The 18,957-nt window shown below is 40.5% G+C and overlaps 1 protein-coding gene across 1 annotated transcript; it reads left to right on the top strand.

The window, feature by feature from the left end:
* Positions 1-1,019: 1,019 nt before the first annotated feature.
* LOC110290791 (guanylate-binding protein 2) lies at positions 1,020-18,937 on the top strand. The gene is made up of 11 exons (XM_029475563.2): positions 1,020-1,398; positions 4,299-4,510; positions 5,168-5,295; positions 6,090-6,199; positions 10,602-10,798; positions 11,149-11,391; positions 12,849-13,129; positions 14,218-14,430; positions 16,102-16,204; positions 16,658-16,851; positions 18,234-18,937. Exons 2-11 carry the CDS (start codon positions 4,321-4,323, stop codon positions 18,342-18,344), a joined length of 1,770 nt encoding a protein of 589 aa, XP_029331423.1. The 5' UTR covers positions 1,020-1,398; positions 4,299-4,320; the 3' UTR covers positions 18,345-18,937.
* The last annotated feature ends 20 nt before the right edge of the window (positions 18,938-18,957 follow it).

The following is an 18,957-nucleotide window of genomic DNA, read 5'->3' as shown; positions in this document are numbered from 1 at the left end:
TCTGGTGGTGGTATAGTGTTTTAAACCCAGGGCTTTAAAAAAACACTTCTAGTGGTACATTAACTTATAGCATAATAGTGGAGGGTATAGTGTTTCTGTAGTATACTTTTGAATGCATGCTTGTATCATGTGTGCTTGTAGAAGAATTCAACACTTGTACTCAAAGTCTGACCTACTGTCTTATTTGTGTTAAGTCCCTGGAAGGTTTTAAGTACTAGTCCGTGGGTAGATCAGCATAAGGATTAATTAGACATCTTCAGAGCTTCAAAACACAGTTTGGGACACTTCTCACAGCCACAGTACCAGTGGCTTGTCAACTCCATGGTCATTCCCAGCTTTAGCTCAGAGACTCACAGATGTCTGTCTCAGTTTTGACAGTGGCTTCCCTCAGCCTCTGAGAGATGTTATTTACACTCAGTGGTTTAGGGTCAGGACTCTGACTCACTTGTTTCTAAGGAAACATACTACAAATGACTGGAAACTCCACCCCTTTAAGCTTAGAAACAAAACAAACAAACAAAAAAAAAAAACCAGAAAAACAAAAAAACAAAAAAAAAAAAAAAGAAAAAAGAAATCTCTTTTGTTTACTCTTAAATTCTACATGATTGAAAATATTTAAGTGGTGCTAAAATTGTTGTGGGATTGTACATAATGTTAATAGCGATTATTCTAGTCAAAAAGACAAATGAACAAACTAACAAACAAGCTAGCTGATTTCCCAGCATTTGACATGTTTAAAGGAACTCAGATTCACTTTCACTTTCAGTGATTTTTCTTCCTCCCTCCTTCCCTCTCTTTGCCTCCCCCTTCTCTTTCTTCTTCCTTTCTCTCTCCTTGTCCCTCCAAATTCTCACCTTTTTCGTTCTATTTTTATTCTTTCACAGTACAGAGAAATGATTTTTAAACGATTCATGTCCACTTCTGAATTGCACAATTGCTTGCTAACTTTGTGTAACACAGTGGGGCTGGCAACTTCACAAAACAAACACTAATGGACAAAAAAGGACTGAAACATAAGAGAATGATTTCAAAACCACACCCTTTTCACCCTGCATTTTGAAACACCCACAAGAAATGGCACCATTTATCAATCTCTACCTGAGAAGTCCTGAGACCCTCCTCCCAAGAGCAGACCCCTCACTCCTGCTGGGCTGGTTGAGTCATCCCTCCACCCCCACCCCAGTTAGGAACTCTTTTAGTTTCACTTTCACTGTCTTAAACATAAATTAAGAGCGATCTCCTCACAAGTTCTCTGGCAAAAATCTGGAACTTCCCTGGTTTCTACTGGGTCTATGTCACAGTGCCTGTGAGAGAGGACAGAGCACTCTGCAGCCAGACTCAGAGGCAAAGCTGACCTGCATTGAAAGGCTGATTCTTCTCTAAAGGATTTCTCTTCAGGTAAGACAGAGGCAGGGGTGGAAAACTGTTTACCAGACTGCTGGTTTACCCTAACAAGAGGAGGCTGAAACCAGCACAGATGTGTGTGGCCCAGGGCTAGGTGACAGAGGCAGACTTTACCCTAGATGTCCCTGTCCCTACTAGGGCAAATTAATTAAACTCTGGGAAAGAAGACTTCACACTGAGAGCATAAATGTTTTGAGGTTCATATTGCTTTCTCGGTACCATTTTAGATCATTCTTACTATTTAATGATACTCAGACAAAATTCCTGAACTTGTTGCCAGTGTCTACCTAAATAAGTTAGGCTGCTTGGAATTCATAAAAAGAGACAGTTCCCCCACTGAAAATCTATTGAGCTACAATATCTTTGTGTATACTATTTTGAATACACACACGTTATTTATTCCTTGAGAACATCATATATGTCATGTGTTTTTGATTGTGTGTATATTCCCTACTCTTTCCTCCATCTTCTACCACCCATCCCTCACTCAGTTTCATGTCCTTATTTAATCAAGTCACTGCAGCTCATTGAAACGTGGGCATAAGGCCACCTAGTGGAATTCCGGTAACTTAACAGGGGCCATTTACTGAAGAAAACCAACCCTGGAGTCTGTAGCAGCCATTAACTGCCATTATCATCTCAGTTATGCTCTGGGCTTCCCGGTACTCTCACCAATCTATGGTAGAATTTTGATTGCTGGATTTTATGCATGTTTTCTTTTTTCTTTTGTTTTGTTTTCAAAATAGTGTGTCTGTGTAGCCCTGGCTGTCCTGAAACTCACTGTGTAAACCTGGCTGTCCTCAAACTCAGAGATCCATGTGCCTTTGCTTCCCAAGTGCTGGACTGAAGGCATGTGCCACTAACCACCCGCCTTTATGCAGGTTTTCTATAGGCAGCCACAGCTGCTGTGACTTTATGAGTTCAAAGACTATATCATGTTCCAGAAGATACTGGTTCACCTTAAAGCAATGCATATACTCCATGTGATATTTGTGGCATAAATACCACTGTGCACTGAAAGAAACCAAACCTTTGGGAGGAATTCTCAACTCTAGGGTAACATAGGAAAAATATGAGCTGTGTCTGGAAGACTGTGTGCTGGTAGAGAGTACCACAGCACTGGGAATGTCATGGAAGTCTACCAGCCAAGCACGGGATCCAGCTGAGGGAGCCTCAGTGAACACAGGGAACAAGCCAGGCAACAAACTAAGGAATGGTCACAAAGTCCTAAGTTACAAGGAATGAAATAATAAGTACTTAGCAGTCCATACTGATGCAACTGAATGAATGAATGAATGAATGAATGCAAGTAGGAACAATACTTCTACTTGCTGTTGAGCCCCCATTAATAAATATGCAGTATGATAAGAGTAGACAGTCCTCTGTAAGCAAATGCTAAAGTGGTTAATTTATAAACTTGAATTGTTAATAGATGCTGAAAGTAATGATGAAACTACATGAAGTATAGTGAAGTTGTATGTGCTGAGTGTCTTTCTAAAGGCTGCTTTAAATATATATATATATATACACATATATATACATATATATATATTCATACACAGATATACACATCTATATTTATACATATATATATCTATATATACATATGTATTATATACACACACACATCTGTACCTACACAATACTATATGTATCACAATACTATATGTATATACACCTATATCTACATACACACACACACACACACACACACACACACACACACAGAAGCAGTATTTGGTCATTTGGTAGTTCTTGTTGTTTTTGAGGAACCTCCATCCTGTAGCCACAGCAGTTAACATTCTTTTGTTTGTTTGTTTGTTTGTTTGTTTGTTTTGGTTTTTCGGAACAGGGTTTCTCTGTATAGCCCTGGCTGTCCTGGAACTCACTTTGTAGACCAGGCTGGCCTCGAACTCAGAATTCTGCCTGCCTCTGCCTCCCAAGTGCTGGGATTAAAGGCGTGGGCCACCACCGCCCAGCCAGCAGTTAACATTCTTAGCTGCAATTCATAACTCTTTCATTTCTACACCCTTAGAAGCACTTGTTATTGTTTTCTTAGTGCAGGATTATTCTCAGTGGGGTGAGATGGAACCTCAATGCATTTTTCACTTGTATTTCTCTGCTGATTAAACCCTAGACATTTTTTTCTAAGTATTTATTTGCTGTTCAAGTGGTAATTTTGATTACAAAATAGTAAATAGTTCTTGGCAGGTAGCCCCTTAATCAAGAGACTGTATTCAAAAGAGTACTATCAGAGCAAGTCATGTTCACACCATCCATCCTTTGATTTGATCAGTGATGATTGCAAAGTAACAATTCTATGACCTTCTTACCTTGTATATACTAGTCAAGTTAACATTAAGGAAAAAAACTAAAAAATTATCTAACTGAAGGGTACTCTACAAGGTAACTGCTATATACTCCTCTAAGCCATAAAGGAAGGGAGGATAAAGGAAGATTGAGGAGCTACTGAAGATGAGAAGAAGCTGAAGAGATGTGAGGATAAAGCAGGGATCCTGCATTAGATCAGGAAGCAGAAAAGGGGCGTTAAGAAGCAGAGGAAGTATAAGGCATGCAGCCTCATTAGGGCTGTTGTATAAATGCTGCAAACCCAGTCAGCCACTACACTCAGGATATGGAGGGTTCTGAGATTGGACAAAGCTGGGGAAATAGTATATGTCACCTTTTGAACCCAGTACATTAACTTTTCTGGTCCTCAATGAACTTCAAATTAGTTGTATTTAAATAGAAATAGTAAAACAATCTATAGGACAGCCATGCAGGGCTCCAAAACTCTTAGAAGTGTACATTTCAGAGAAGGAAAATTTTAGTACATAATATTTACTTCATCTAACTGACTAGAAATTGCAGTCCAATTTATCTTCTTCTTAGAGACAAAAAGAAACCACCCTGGACATGGCCTCAGAGATCCACATGTCGGAACCCATGTGCCTCATTGAGAACACTGAAGCTCAACTAGTGATCAACCAGGAGGCTCTGAGGATCCTCTCTGCCATTACACAGCCTGTGGTGGTGGTGGCAATCGTGGGCCTCTACCGCACAGGCAAATCCTACCTGATGAACAAGCTGGCTGGGAAGAGGACAGGTGAGTGCCACCAACAAATCTGTGCTTGGTTCCTTCTGTTCACTCATGTCACCAGCATCCTGAAAGCAGATGTGAGGAAAGAGTGTCAGAGAGAGGAGGACTAGGGAAGGATACTGCCTACCACCAGTGGAACTTCTTGCTGTTGAGTCATCCTTACCCATTGGGTCTTTAAACAGTACCTTTGCTTTCCAACTGAAAGGTATAGTAGGTGTGGTTTAGAGAAAGAACTAATACATTGAGAAAGTTAACTTCTTTTTTTTTTTAATTTTATTTTATAGACTAGGTTTCTCCATAGTCCAGGCTGTCCTGGAACTTGCTCTATAGATAGTCAGGCCTTGAACTCAGAGATCTGCCTGCCTCTGCCTCCCAAACGCAGGGATTAAAGGTGTGGGTCACCACCACCTGGCTAACTTCCTTAGGAATGAATTATAAAACATTTTCTAGACTGTCAACATAGGAGAAACAAGTATCTAGCTCTAAGAAATGAATATATTGATCAATATTAGATATTACAAATCCCCTATTTCTAGGCTAGGAGTTCAATCAATACTTGAAGTCGTTTTCTTTTTCAAATGTAACTATGTTATTTTTCAACTCAATATCATGAAGCACCTTCATTGACTGCCCTGCCCATCCCATGCCCATTCTGCTTTGCAGGCTTCTCCCTGGGCTCCACTGTGCAGTCTCACACCAAGGGCATCTGGATGTGGTGTGTGCCTCACCCCAAGAAGGCAGGGCAAACCCTGGTTCTGCTTGACACTGAGGGCCTTGAAGATGTTGAGAAGGTAAAAAATAAAAATACAAATCTTTCAGATGCTACTTGTAACTTGTCAAGAGTTCACCTTGCAGTACACACCCCATTCCTGCATTTATGCTTCTGAAATTTTAGATGTATGTACTATTCTTCAAGTTTGTCTAAGAGCTGAGAATAGCGGATCAGCCTTTAAATGATAGCTAACAATATTTGACTCATTCTTCTGTCAAATCAAAGTAGAATGTTTTGGTTGAGATTGTAATGACAACTTGAACTTGCCTATATGTGTTATAAACATGGCCAACTATTCAGTGTGGGACCATGATGCAAGTACAGTGTTGCAAATTATCAAAGAATTAATAAAATATGTTTTTTAAAAATAGTCATTTCCACAAAGGACTGTCAGTAAGAGAATGACAGTGCAAGATCTTCAACAATATCATTGTTTATGGAGAATCATGAGTTACTATCTGAGACAAAGAAAACTCCTATTGAAAGACCTTACTGTCACTAGTGCTAAAATGGCCCTTACCATACATAACATGTTCTGTGAGTGAAGCCCAGCATGCCAGTTTAGATTTTTGTAACTGACCAATATTATGACTTGTAAGTGTGAATGTCCTTCATACTCTCATATACATGGATGTACATTGTTGTATTTGAATTATACAACATAAATTTAAGATTCATAAAATCATTGTACAGGTACAAATTTATTATGTAGAAGAAATGACTTACCTTTGATGTCATAGCTGATGGGGGGACAGATAAAGGCCATTTGATGGACAGTCTCTTAGTCGCTCTTCTTCACTCACTGACCTGTAGGGTGACAACCAGAATGACTGCTGGATCTTTGCCTTGGCCGTCCTCCTCAGCAGCACTTTCATCTACAACAGCATAGGAACCATCAACCAGCAGGCCATGGACCAGCTGCAGTATCCTTTTGGTGTTCTCTAGCATCGTCCTAAACCTAGAAACAACAGCATCAATATGACATCAGTTAGATAGGCAGACAAGGACCTTAATATTTTCAAGTCTCTCATTAACAAATCCCTGATTCTCCTCATGTGAGTTTGCCTCACTTTTCACTACAAATTCAAACATCTTACATCATATATTGCCTTAGAAAGAGTGGTACACTGCTGAGAGCATCCCTATCTGGCTCGGTATCCTGCATTTGTCCAAATCTTCAACATGATTCAGAACCCATGTTCTCAATAGTCAGTGTTATCATTATCTCTAAATGTTAGTAGCATCCTGACTGCCCACTGAATGCTATAGGTAATATTTATCTTGCAAACTCATCAAGGGGTCTGAGCTGGAGATTACTCTTTAGCTGTACCTCCAGTGTCAGTTATTAATGTTTCTGCAATCTACAGCTTAGTCACTTTTTCATCCTCTGCCATCAGAAACATGGTGTCCTTTGAAGCCAGTACCCTCAAACCACACCACCTCCTTTTATCAAACCCCTAGGCCTAGCCCAAAAAGTCTTCCTTGCTGAAGATTTTATGTCTTGCTGTTTGGAGACTGTTAGCCAGTAGACACTGACTTTCACTATTCTCTCCTGGTTCTTCCTCCTCATATCATTCCTTCCTCTCCCTTCCCAATTACCAACCCTAAGTCACTATCAATGCCATTCATATCCATGAACTTAACCTCAGGTATCATACTGCCTTCTATGGATACTATGGATACTATGCTCAATCAGAAGTCAGATTATCTGATCCCTCAGCCACATTTCAAACATCAATTCTTTTCAGAACCACTTGCTTCTTGATCTAGAACTTCATCATTTACTAATATTCCACTTCCCTCTCTGGCTAACTGGTCCATTGCCTTTGAGGACTCTGAATGTCACAGCTCATCGCTTCCTGCACTTTTCTTCATTCTTTCCTCCTAATCCCTGGGCAATATTATTCTGTCTGATGGGTTTCTGTGCACTTTATATTTCAGTCACTATCAAATTTCCCTTTAAAACTGTGAGAGAATTCAATTTTTTCATATTCATATAGATCTTTAAGAGATGATTTCATCTCAAAATTTACAAAAACAATTCCCCAACTTTTCCCATTATGGCACATTCCCACATGTCCCACAAAGTTCCTCTGCTTAATACTTCATCTTGATCCTTTCCTTCATATCCTAGAAAGGATTCTCTCACATATGTTTAAAACTCTTATCAGCAGAGCTGTTTCCCTATAGCCCAGTCTCACTACCTTGCTCATTGTTTCTAGGTCTAATGCTCTTCCCGGAGAGTCTCACCTGTTGGATGGAATTCCAGTAGGGTGACTTTTTGAAATACTGCCATATCTATCTTCTCTACTCTCAAAATACACTGCTGGCTTCCTGCTTAGTAGAAAAAAATCTTAAAACTTCTTACTTTAGCCTTCAAACTTATATATTCTGCCACTTATTTCCTTAGTGATTTTACCCTATGCAGTGGAGTTCATACACGTGTTACATACACACTCATTCTATCACAGAAATTCTGACTACTATCTGGAAGAATGTTACCCAAACAGAAGTCTCAGATATTTCATTTCATTACTATTAATTGTGTTGTTAAGGCCTAGGTAACTGTTATCTAGATAGTCTACTATAAGAAAACTTTTTCATATGTTTCTGCTGTTACTAGGAAACTTTTGAATGCCAAGGTTAACTAGATATTCTGTTATGTTCTGTGCCCTTGGAAACCAATTATGATAGACGACAGTAGGACTGCTTTGTATAATTACCCACAATAATCTTGGACCTGAAACAACAACCAACACTTGCTGACCTATGTATAAGATTGTATAGTATTTGTCTTTATAAGCTGCCCCTGGAATGGACGCCAACATAAGACAGACACCTGCACCAATATAAGAAACTACTTAGAATAAGACTTACATTTTGAGTAGTGGTCTAGTGAATAAGTTCCCAAGACCTCCCAGGGACCTGACATCCTACTTGGCAGAAAGAGACCAGTACATGGCTAACACATCTTGGTTGGCAAGTTAAGACATAAAGATGAAACAAGTCTCATCCTGGTAGACAAATTAAGACATGAATATTTGACAAGGCAAGTCCCCTACCATGTGAGTCAAAAATGGGGTCCTGTGTCTATCTAACCACAGGGCTCGAGCCACTCATGGAGGTAGACACGGAACGTTTTGACTGTGCTCAACCCCATGGCCCTGGTGGGTGGGCATGCAGGACCCTCCCCTCCTGCTCTGGGGAAGGAGCAGACTGGGGTCCCTGTGGAACCTGCCAGAATTGGCTCAGGGTCCCCAGGAGTGCACAGAGGCCAAGGTAGACAAGTTCTCATGCTCTCATGCAGTTTTATATTTCAGAAGACCTGAGAAGAGAGTGGGGGATCAGCAGCCAGACTCTGGCCTGGGGATGAAGGGAAGGAAGAGGGCTCCAGCTGGTTATTGTGGGATAAGAGTCCTTGGCTTGCTCATCGGTGGCTTGGCTTAGGATGGTGGAAGCCATGGCTGGGAACACAGGGAGGGCTCCTGCAGGAGGTTAGACATGCAGCTCTTTGGAGGAGGACCTGCTCCATTGCTCCAGCAGTGTGGGTCCCGATGAGAAGAGGCAGTTCATGGTTTTAAGGTGTTTATTGTAGAAAGGCAGAGAGAGGGAAAAGAGTAGAGAAGCAGAGGCTGGACATGGCCATGTGGAGAGAGGGGGGATTTTGGGGGGAGCAGGACGGCAAGAGGTGAGAGTAAGAAAGTAAGAGCAAGAGTGTAAGAGAGGGAGGAAGAAGCAAGCAGCCCCTATTATAGTGGTCAGGAGCTACCTGCCTGTTGCCAGGTAACTGTGGGGAGGAGCATACCTGGCTTTTGCCAGGTAACTGTGGGGATGGAGTCCAGACAGAATACCAGGAGTTTGGGACATTGCCTATGTGACTAATGGCCACACAACTCTCTGTGGGGGAGGGGGCCTATGGGTGGCTGTAGCTGTGACAGGAGCCAGGGGCCCTGGAGGCGTGGCAGAACACCTGCTGTACCTTAGGGTCACCAGGGTTCAAGGCCTGTGCTCGTCCAGGGACCAGGCTGTATGTGCACAACTTACTGCCCCACACTGCCACAGCTGAATAACCCAACCAATGGGAGGAGGATAAGTATACAGCAAAGACATGTCCCTAAGGCAATCCTCCTTTCCTGAAATCTTGATTGGTGAAATAACTTGACACAGATGTTTGTAGATTTTTGTCTTAAAAACCCTTTAGAACCTGAATTCAATGTCATGATTCAGTTCCTGGCCAACCAGTCCTGGGGTGTATGCTCTATAAACTATCCTGGTCTGACTGAGATCAGCGTTCGTGTGGTATGTGAGGCACATCCTGGACCCCAACATGTGTGTGTTGATGCATATGAGCTGCTTCCTGAAACTAGAAGGATCACATTTCCTGAAACTTTAATTTCCCCAAATTGCAGGCTTTGGACATGGGTACTGGGGACTGAACTCAGGTCCTCTGCAAGAACATGAACTGCTCCTACCCACTGACCCATCTCTCCAGCGTCTCCACTGGGGCTTTCAGGGATGGATCCTCTAATTCTTTTACATTTCTGCTAACAAGTACTGCACAAGGCACATGAAGATCTCGTAGTAACTAGACACATACATTTATTCTTTAGCCTTTAGGCTAAGGCATTTTGCTACAAGAAGATGGTAGTAAATATCTGAGATTTTGAAATAATTTACTTATTGTTTTTGTTTCTGTTTTTATCTGTTACACCATAAACTCTATGATGGTAGCATTCATTCATTAATTTAAAAATGTATTCCCTGGGATTGCCTGATTTATAGTAGAGACTCAATAGATGTTGGTGAATGATTGAATCCTGTGAATGAATAAGCTAATGTCCTAGTTTGTTTTCTATTTCTGTGATGAACATTATGGTCCAAAACAGCTTGGAGATGAAAGGGTTTACACGCTACAGTCTATCATCAAGGATAATGCACAAACCAAGATGTAGAGGCCAGAGCAAAGATCTTGAAGGATTTCTTCTTGCTTCATGTACTTGCTAGGCTACTTTTCTTATACAGCCTGGAACTACCTGCATAGGGATGGCACCACATATTGTGGGCTGGGCCTTCCTGCATCAATCAGTAGTTGAGAAAATGTCTCCACAGACATGTCCACAGTCCTTGCTAGAGGTTACTTCTCAATTAAGGAATTTAATCACTCTTCCCAAGTGTCTGTAGTTATGTGAAATTGACAAAAACTGACCAACACAGCTAAACAAACAAACAAACAAGAAAAACACATTGATTTGGGGAAGCACTGGTAGAATATTTATCATAAAATGATAAACATGTTTTTCTAGTTTTCTTAACTTCGCATGCCAGCTATGTGACAGAGCTGACTGATCTCATCAAGTCAAAGTCATCACCTGATCAGAGTGGGATAGATGATTCCGCTAACTTTGTGGGCTTCTTTCCAACCTTTGTGTGGACTCTGAGAGATTTCTCCCTCGAGCTGGAGGTTAACGGAAAACCCATCACTTCTGATGAGTACCTGGAACATTCACTGACCCTGAAAAAAGGTACCTGGACTTGGTGAAATGTTCTGAAATGAGCGGAAAACAATTTCATAAATGTCATCTCTTCCCAGTTGGCAAAAGTCTTGAGTTTGTAGCAGTGTTATCCTAACTGGTGTTATAGGAAATGAAAACACAGCTTAGCAGAATCACTTGGACTCCATTTGAAATTTCACAAGCTACATCTTCTTAGAGAAAGGGTGTTTTCTTTCCCATTACTTTAAGTTTTTGTATTGCTCGTTCTTCATTAGCTTTTTTACGGCTTACCTAGGCTTTGCGAAAGTTACGGAAGTAGAAGAGTCATATATAGCAATAATTCATTGGAAGTTTATTGCATCTAATTCTAATTCTTGCAGGAGCTGATAAGAAAACTAAAAGCTTTAATGAGCCTCGACTGTGCATCAGGAAATTCTTTCCAAAGAGGAAGTGCTTCATCTTTGACAGGCCTGCTCAGAAGAAGCAACTTAGCAAACTGGAGACTCTGCGGGAGGAGGAGCTGTGTCGTGAATTTGTAGAACAAGTTGCAGAATTCACCTCATACATCTTGAGCTACTCTTCTGTCAAGACTCTGTCTGGTGGCATCATAGTCAACGGGCCACGTAAGTCATTCTTTTTACTTCTCACCTTGACTTCCCTTCTTTCTCACTATAGAGGATACTCAGGGAGCCACTTCAACTAGACTAAACATCATTAGTTGATGCCATTGAAAATGTAGTGCATGTATCACATGGTAGAATTTACTGGGCAATTAAAGCCATTTCTCACCATCTCATGTCTATAATAGCAAAAGGGAAAAAGAGAAAATGGCTAGAACCTAATTCAATCCTAAAAGCCTTCTCATTGTTCCCATGTATAAAAAGGATTAATAAAAGTCAGGAAAAGTGAAAATACCATATTTATGGAGTTTGCCACTAAGGGCTAAAACTTTCATGTACAAACAAAATGTTTAGTAATGACTTTAAAGAGCCAATTATTGAGTATAATGAGAGGTGAACAGATGTGCTTTCCATCATCCTTCCAACACAATATTTCCAAGGCAACAAACAAACAAACCCCCAAATTCACAGTGATATATAACAATTCACATAATTAATAAAAATAAGGAGCTGTTACTTGAGAGTCAGGTGTTTAGGCCAGTGGAACTTAAGTTGCTAGGGGCAGAGAACATGCTGTTCTTTAAGCTGATGGGTAAGGAGTAGATGAAAATGGGTAAGAGTCATCCAGAAGGACAGAGGGTAACATAACAGAAGAAGAAACAGAATAAATCACAACTTTGCAACTTCAAGAAAATGAGAGTCAGTTGACTGAAAGAAGAGAGTGGATGAGAGAGAGTGCCCCACTGAAGAAGTGTGGAAGGATGGTGTCCTGAAAGGACAGGGATATGATTTAAGGACATCACCATGGGTTCAAAGATCTATGGAGATTTTGGCAGGCAGGGATGTAAAGCTTTCTAGTCTATATGACTAGCTCTCTTGAGTGTTCTGCATATAACATGTTATGGTTCTCCAAAGGACAGGGCACATACCTGGAGTGTGATGTTTTTAGTCTGTCAGCAAAGCTCTGAGAAAACTTAGCTGATCCCCCTCATCAATGTACAGTTAGTGGGAGAGTATCTGGGTTGGTCTGTCATTATATAGCCAGAGATAGGAGAAGAAGGCATCAGCATTTAAAAAAAAAAAAAACCACAACAATGAAGTCAGCAGAAGTGACAAACCTCTCATTTTTTTCATTTTTGCTTTTTTTAATTGATTAAGAATGAAAGGACAAATGAATTCAAGGAAAGAAAGGAAATGGGGAAAGGGGAAGGAGGGTTAGTAAAGGAACTGGATTTAACATCACAGCTCTCCTTGCCCAGTATTAGAAGCCACAGAATCCAACATCTATCTTTCGAACAAATTAAGGAAGCCCAAAGCAGAGGGGTACATTTTATATCCTCTGGACTTCATGGTTAATAAACTATGATATTGCTGCTTTTTCTTAGAGACTTCTAAACACTTCTAAACGCTGTGATCAGTCTACTAACTGACAGCCATTTTCTTAACTTTGACTTTTGTAGGTCTAAAGAGCCTGGTGCAGACCTATGTTGGTGCCATCAGCAGCGGGTCTCTCCCCTGCATGGAGAATGCTGTGCTGACTTTGGCCCAGATAGAGAACTCAGCTGCAGTGCAAAAGGCCATCACCCACTATGAAGAACAGATGGATCAGAAGATCCACATGCCCACAGAAACCCTCCAGGAGCTGCTGGACCTGCACAGCCCAATTGAGAGTGAAGCCATTGAGGTCTTCCTGAAGAATTCTTTCAAGGATGTAGACCAAAAGTTCCAGACAGAATTAGGGGTAGGTGTGGTACCCAGAAATCATAAGACAAAGAAAGACAGGCACCATTTAAGGGATGAGTATTTTTTCTTAGTCTCCAAGGCAGTGACACTCAATGATGCACACATATTTATAGTAATTATTGAAATATTAGATACTTCTGAGAGCTGTGTTCTTAGCCATTGAGGGAATTGCACAAGTGCATTTACAAAGGATCATTTATTTGCTTTTTCATTATATATTTTTCATTCCTTGAGTGTTTTTAATCATATTCATCCTAATGTAGTTTGTATTCTTAAGGAATATATCATTGTTGCATTTCCCACTGGTAATGAGAAACTAATCATAAGATGTTTTGTTGTTTGACCAGTGGCAATGCTTTTTGGATTACAAAGGCAGGATTTTACAAAGGACATGTGATTTCATCCAGAGGTTCTGATAAAACAGTATAATCAATGTGAAGAGAAAATTGACTGCTCTCTAATCTAAAGGAGATAAGAGAGCTTCCATTTAGGAATTTTCTTAATGTCATTTGGAGAGATCGCTCTCTTGTTATATTTTCCAAACTCTAACGTGCTCTTTACATAATCTTCAGTATTTTCTTGGCTAAATGGTGAGAAAATACAGGTGAATATTCCCACATTAAAGGGCATTACATAGCCCATTACCCTTTTCTGGGTAATTCTATAGAGTTCCTCACACAGTCTGACAAGAGACCTCTTGAGACTGGTGTTGTTACTCTATCCTTATAGACAAGGAAACTTTAGTTCACTAATTACAAGGTCATGAAACCTCAAAGAATTGAGTTCAGGAAGTCCACACAGGCCTGCCTAGCTCTACATATTCCTTCAATTAAAGACTTGAATAGATAAAGGCTTTTCTCCTGAGAAGTGATACCTGTGCTCTGGGAATATCTCTGAAGCAGGAAAACAGGGATAAAGCCCTTCAGGAACCAAATTTGAAGTGTCAGATTCTATAGCCAGCACCCCAACTCCTTGGGGAGATTCTCCCGATAAAATGAAGAGCCTGTCCCCATTTAGACCTTCTCCAGTAGTCTGCTGTGTTATCTCTCACCTCTCAACCATCTTGTGATTTTTGTCCTTACCCAGAACCTGCTGGTAGCCAAGCGAGATGCCTTTATTAAGAAGAATATGGATGTCTCATCAGCTCGTTGCTCAGACTTGCTGGAGGATATTTTTGGACCCCTGGAAGAAGAAGTAAAATTAGGGACATTTTCTAAACCAGGAGGTTACTACCTCTTCCTTCAAATGAGACAAGAGCTAGAGAAAAAATATAACCAGGCTCCTGGGAAGGGGCTCCAGGTAAATAAAGTAGTTGGTATCATTTTGAGGGCTTGGTGAGGAATCTCTTCCAGATGCCAGTGAGAAGGAGGAAGATACAATGGTGTTGGTATAGAGTGTTCTTGTCTTGCATTCATCTAGGCAGACAGCCAACTATGAGACAGAAAGCAGATTTCTCCTTGGAAACACAACTGGACCTCTTAAAAAATGTGTGTGGAATTTATTCATTCACTCAACCATTTGGTCACCTAATTGTCTAAAATGATTTATTTGGCCTAGTGTGTCAAGAGCTTCTTGGGTTGAAAGAGACAAGATGATTAAAAGTAATGATGGTGGCAATATCAGTTAGCACTTAGATTGCTCTCCCTGTGTTTCAGAAATTGAGTCTCTTAATTCTCCCACCACCACACAATTCATGCATTATTATTAGTGTGTCTATAAAGGGAAACAGAAACTTTGGCACAGTGAAGCACAAGACTCACAGCCAATGAGCAGTACACCTTGAATGCAACTCCAGACAGCATTATCTGCATTTGTCAGGTCTAGACTACTCTGTGGTGGTAATAGAGTTTAACATTAGGTTTGCCTTTGTATTATCTACAAATAACAATATATTTTAAATGGCTGGATATTTCTTCTTTTACTTCTAGTCAATAAGTCAGGTCAGAACTCAGTGCCTCTATGGTGGCTCTACCAAACCTAATTGTTCCCAGACATCTTCCTCTCTTCTCCACCAGAACATTAGTCCAGCACCTCAATCTACAGGCTGTATCCATGCTTTAAGATAGCTGCAAGAGAGTCAGGCTCTACTTCAACTTTATACCCTGAAACAAAAAGGAGGGACAAAAGGACAACAGAATAGTGCACCAACTTCTCTTAAGATTTTGAAGATGCACCATGAGTTTTCTGATTATACACCTTTCACATGAATTTAATCCCATGGATATCCCAGATTTGAAAGAGATACTGTAATTTACTGTTTTGATAGATTATGAGGAAAAAATTAGCAAGTTGTTCAAAACTGTTAGAAAGACTACGGGCTATATACGGGATGGAACTTTCAAGCAACAGAAATAGTCCATAAAAGTAAATGAATGCATATTTCAGATTTAGCAAGAGACCTGATATTCTGGGAGGTAATGCACAAAATAAAGATTAGAAAGACATAAAGAAGATCTAGACAAGGAGCATCCTGGAGAAAAATGAAAAATGTCTGATGTTCTTTTGGATGAACTATAGTCATCTTTGAGCATTGGAGTAATAGGAGCATTCTTAAAGTGACATGGCAAAATTATAGATACTCCAAGATAAATGATCTGGCACAGTAGTTTAAGCCGATGCAAGTATATGGCTGTGAGATGTGGATGCAACAGAAGATAAGCAAAAGGCTAATGTTACATTTTTGAAGCTAAAACTGACATGATCAACTCATAGTTACATGAGATACGTGAAGAAGATAAGAGAAAAGATCAAAGATACCAACTAGCTAAAAAGAGTTAGGAAATACTAAAAGATAGGTCTGGGAAAGGATTGTATGGGGGGGGGGTAGTCTCTAAGTCAATTCTAGCTTCATTAAACTTAGGACGCTATTTGGATTGCTACATAGCAATTCAATTAATGATTGAAATCAATTAACATCAATGTCAATTAACAGACACATTGCCTTGTCTCCAACTTATTCTATACAACTAGGCAGAAGCGATGCTGAAAAAGTACTTTGATTCCAAGGCAGATGTTGTTGAAACACTTCTACAGACGGATCAGTCACTCACAGAGGCAGCAAAGGAGGTAGAAGGTGAGAGCTGCTGAAGCCACTGCAGATGGTGGAAGCTATTGACATGTTTAGCAATATTGGTCCATATGGAGTCCTCAGTTGTGGGGAAGAATTACAAGCATCATTCATGGTGTTCTTCTATGAACTGGCATACATGGATATCTGTTATTAGTTGGTTATTCTATAAAAAAAAAGTTGCCACAAAAATTTTATGAAGATAAGAGAATTTTTTTCTTTTATTTATTGGATATTTTCTTTATTTACATTTCAGATGCTATTCCCTTTCCTGGTCCCCCCTCTGAAAAACATCCTCCCCTCCCCCCTCCCCCTGCTCACCAACCCACCCACTCCTGCTTTTTGGCCCTGGCATTCCCCCACATGGGGACACACAGCCGATAAGAGAATTTTTTAAAGGGGATAAAAATCAAAAGAAACTCATAAAATGTAATCTTTATAATCCTTGCTTCCCCTCAGAGGAACGTGCGAAGGCTGAAGCTGCTGAAGCTGCAAACAGAGAGTTAGAAAAGAAGCAGAAGGAGTTCGAGCTGATGATGCAGCAGAAGGAAAAGAGTTACCAGGAGCACGTGAAGAAGCTGACTGAGAAGATGAAAGAGGAACAGGAAAAGTCATTAGCAGAACAGGAAGCCATCATAGCTGCTAAACTTCAGGTAACATACCACATCATCTCAGTGCATTCCTGTGCCCCAATGAAAAATAAGTGTATCAGAGAGCTGGGAAAACATCTTCGTAGTTAAGAGCATTTATCTCTCTTGCAGAGGACTCAGGTCTTGTTCTCAGCATCCACACAGTGGTTTACAACAGTCCATAACTCTAGCTCCAGGGAATGGGACCTCCTCCTCTCACCTCTGTGGACACTGCATATATGTAGTACACTTACATACATTTAAAGCAAAACATTCATCACTTAAAATATCATGAACAAATCTAAAAATCAAGAGAGATAACCAAAATGCAAGTTGATCATCAGGCTGAGGCAGGAAGATGACTAGTTCATAGTCAGCCTGGGTTATGAAGTAAGACTTTCACAACGAAGACTCCTGCAGTACAGTAAATGGTTCAGATACTCTGACATCCCATCATTGCTTAACTCCAGCCCTGTCCAGTGAGTAAGAGCTGTTAATGCATGGATGAAACCGTTTATTAGGCTGTCCACAGACAGTGGCTAGGAATTGCCTAAGTATCTTCTACTTATTTCCATTTAATAATTCTAGACTGTTATTGGTGTGTGTGAATGCTAGATGGGGACATTGTAATTTCAGGAGATGTGAGGTAAGTAATACAATGTACAGCTTGTTTTCGCTACTGAATGGAACTCAGAGAGAATTCATTTCTGCCACACCTAGTATGACCTTGTCTCTAGAAGCACCCCTAACCATCTAACAAGTTCATGGGTTAAGAACCAGAATTGCAGCACTTTGCATTCCTCTACATCCGTGCTGAGTCTCCATGATGGTCCAGAATTTCCTGTGAGGACTGCAGACCCCAGTTGCTTCATTATATTTCTGTCACCCATTTCTGTCACTAACATGTTGGGCATGTACTAAATCCCTTGACTGAACACCTACCCTGAATCTGATTCAGGTAGTAACCTTTCATTTTGTTTGAGCCCATCTTTATCACCTTCTTTTATGTGTTTGAGAATCTGCACCACACAGCTCAGAGATGAGGCAAAAAAGAACAGACAAGCTGGTGCTGATTTTATAGAAAACTATGTTTTACATGAGTCAAATGACATAAGAACTTGACCTGAGGGTTGTAGGCTCTTGGTGTTTTAGAACTGTCAGGCTACATTTCTAAAGCTGGAGAGAGCAGAGGAAACCAATTATAAGCTTTGGTGGGAGACAAGAGGGGGCGGGCGGGGGGGACAGACAGCAGAGAAAGACAGAAAGAGGAAGAGGATGTTAGAGGTGGAAAAGGCTTCAAGAAAAACACCAAAATCCTCAAGGGTTTAGTGTAACTACTAATGGAGAGTGTGACACACTGGGGAATGTGGAATGTGATCTGAGTTCAGCCTCCATTTCTGTTTTAGGAACAGGAAAAATTTCTTAAGGAAGGATTCGAGAAGGAGAGCAAAAAACTTATTCAAGAGATTGATACCCTGAAGCAAAACAAATCATCTGGGACGTGCCCTATACTCTGAAGGCCCAAGGCCCACACCTCTCTGCCAAGCTCTCTCCATCACACACTATGTTGACTGAGCACCTTCAGACTTTGAAACAACTGCTTATGAAACTCGATTCACCTCAGCTCAAAATCAATAATACGCGACTCCATTTTGGGGTCACTGTCTGACCACTGGGCACTGTCAGAGGAAGTCCCTCTGTGTGCAGAATGCATGTATGAGCAGAGGTTCAGTCACCTGTATTACAGGTACTCTCGGCCTTCATCATGCCCAGCCATATGTTTCTCCTGTATAATCTTAAGTGTTCCTCTTTCCTACAGATAGCTTCTGTAATCACAGAGCCGGCACCTTTTAACTAACTTGCAAAACGAATTCCCTTTCATTTCTCTGAGGACTTTGACATTTTTCTACAGTTTTTCAAAACCTAAATCCCATCCCGGGTTTCCCTTTTATCTCCCCACTGTGACAACATGTCTTGAAATTACTCAGGACAGATGTCTTGCAAGAGCACAAGTTAATAAAAATGATTAGCCCACTGTAATTGTTTCTGAATGTGTATTATCATGTGTGGTTCACTAAGGAAATAAAAGAATGTTCTAATAAACTAAAAAGTTACTAATTTTTATGCCAT

Source organism: Mus caroli, unplaced genomic scaffold, assembly GCF_978045245.1.
Source record: "Mus caroli unplaced genomic scaffold, Mus_caroli_1 scaffold_3, whole genome shotgun sequence".
Taxonomy (NCBI): Eukaryota; Metazoa; Chordata; class Mammalia; order Rodentia; family Muridae; genus Mus; species Mus caroli.
This window is presented reverse-complemented; position numbering and strand designations above follow the sequence as displayed.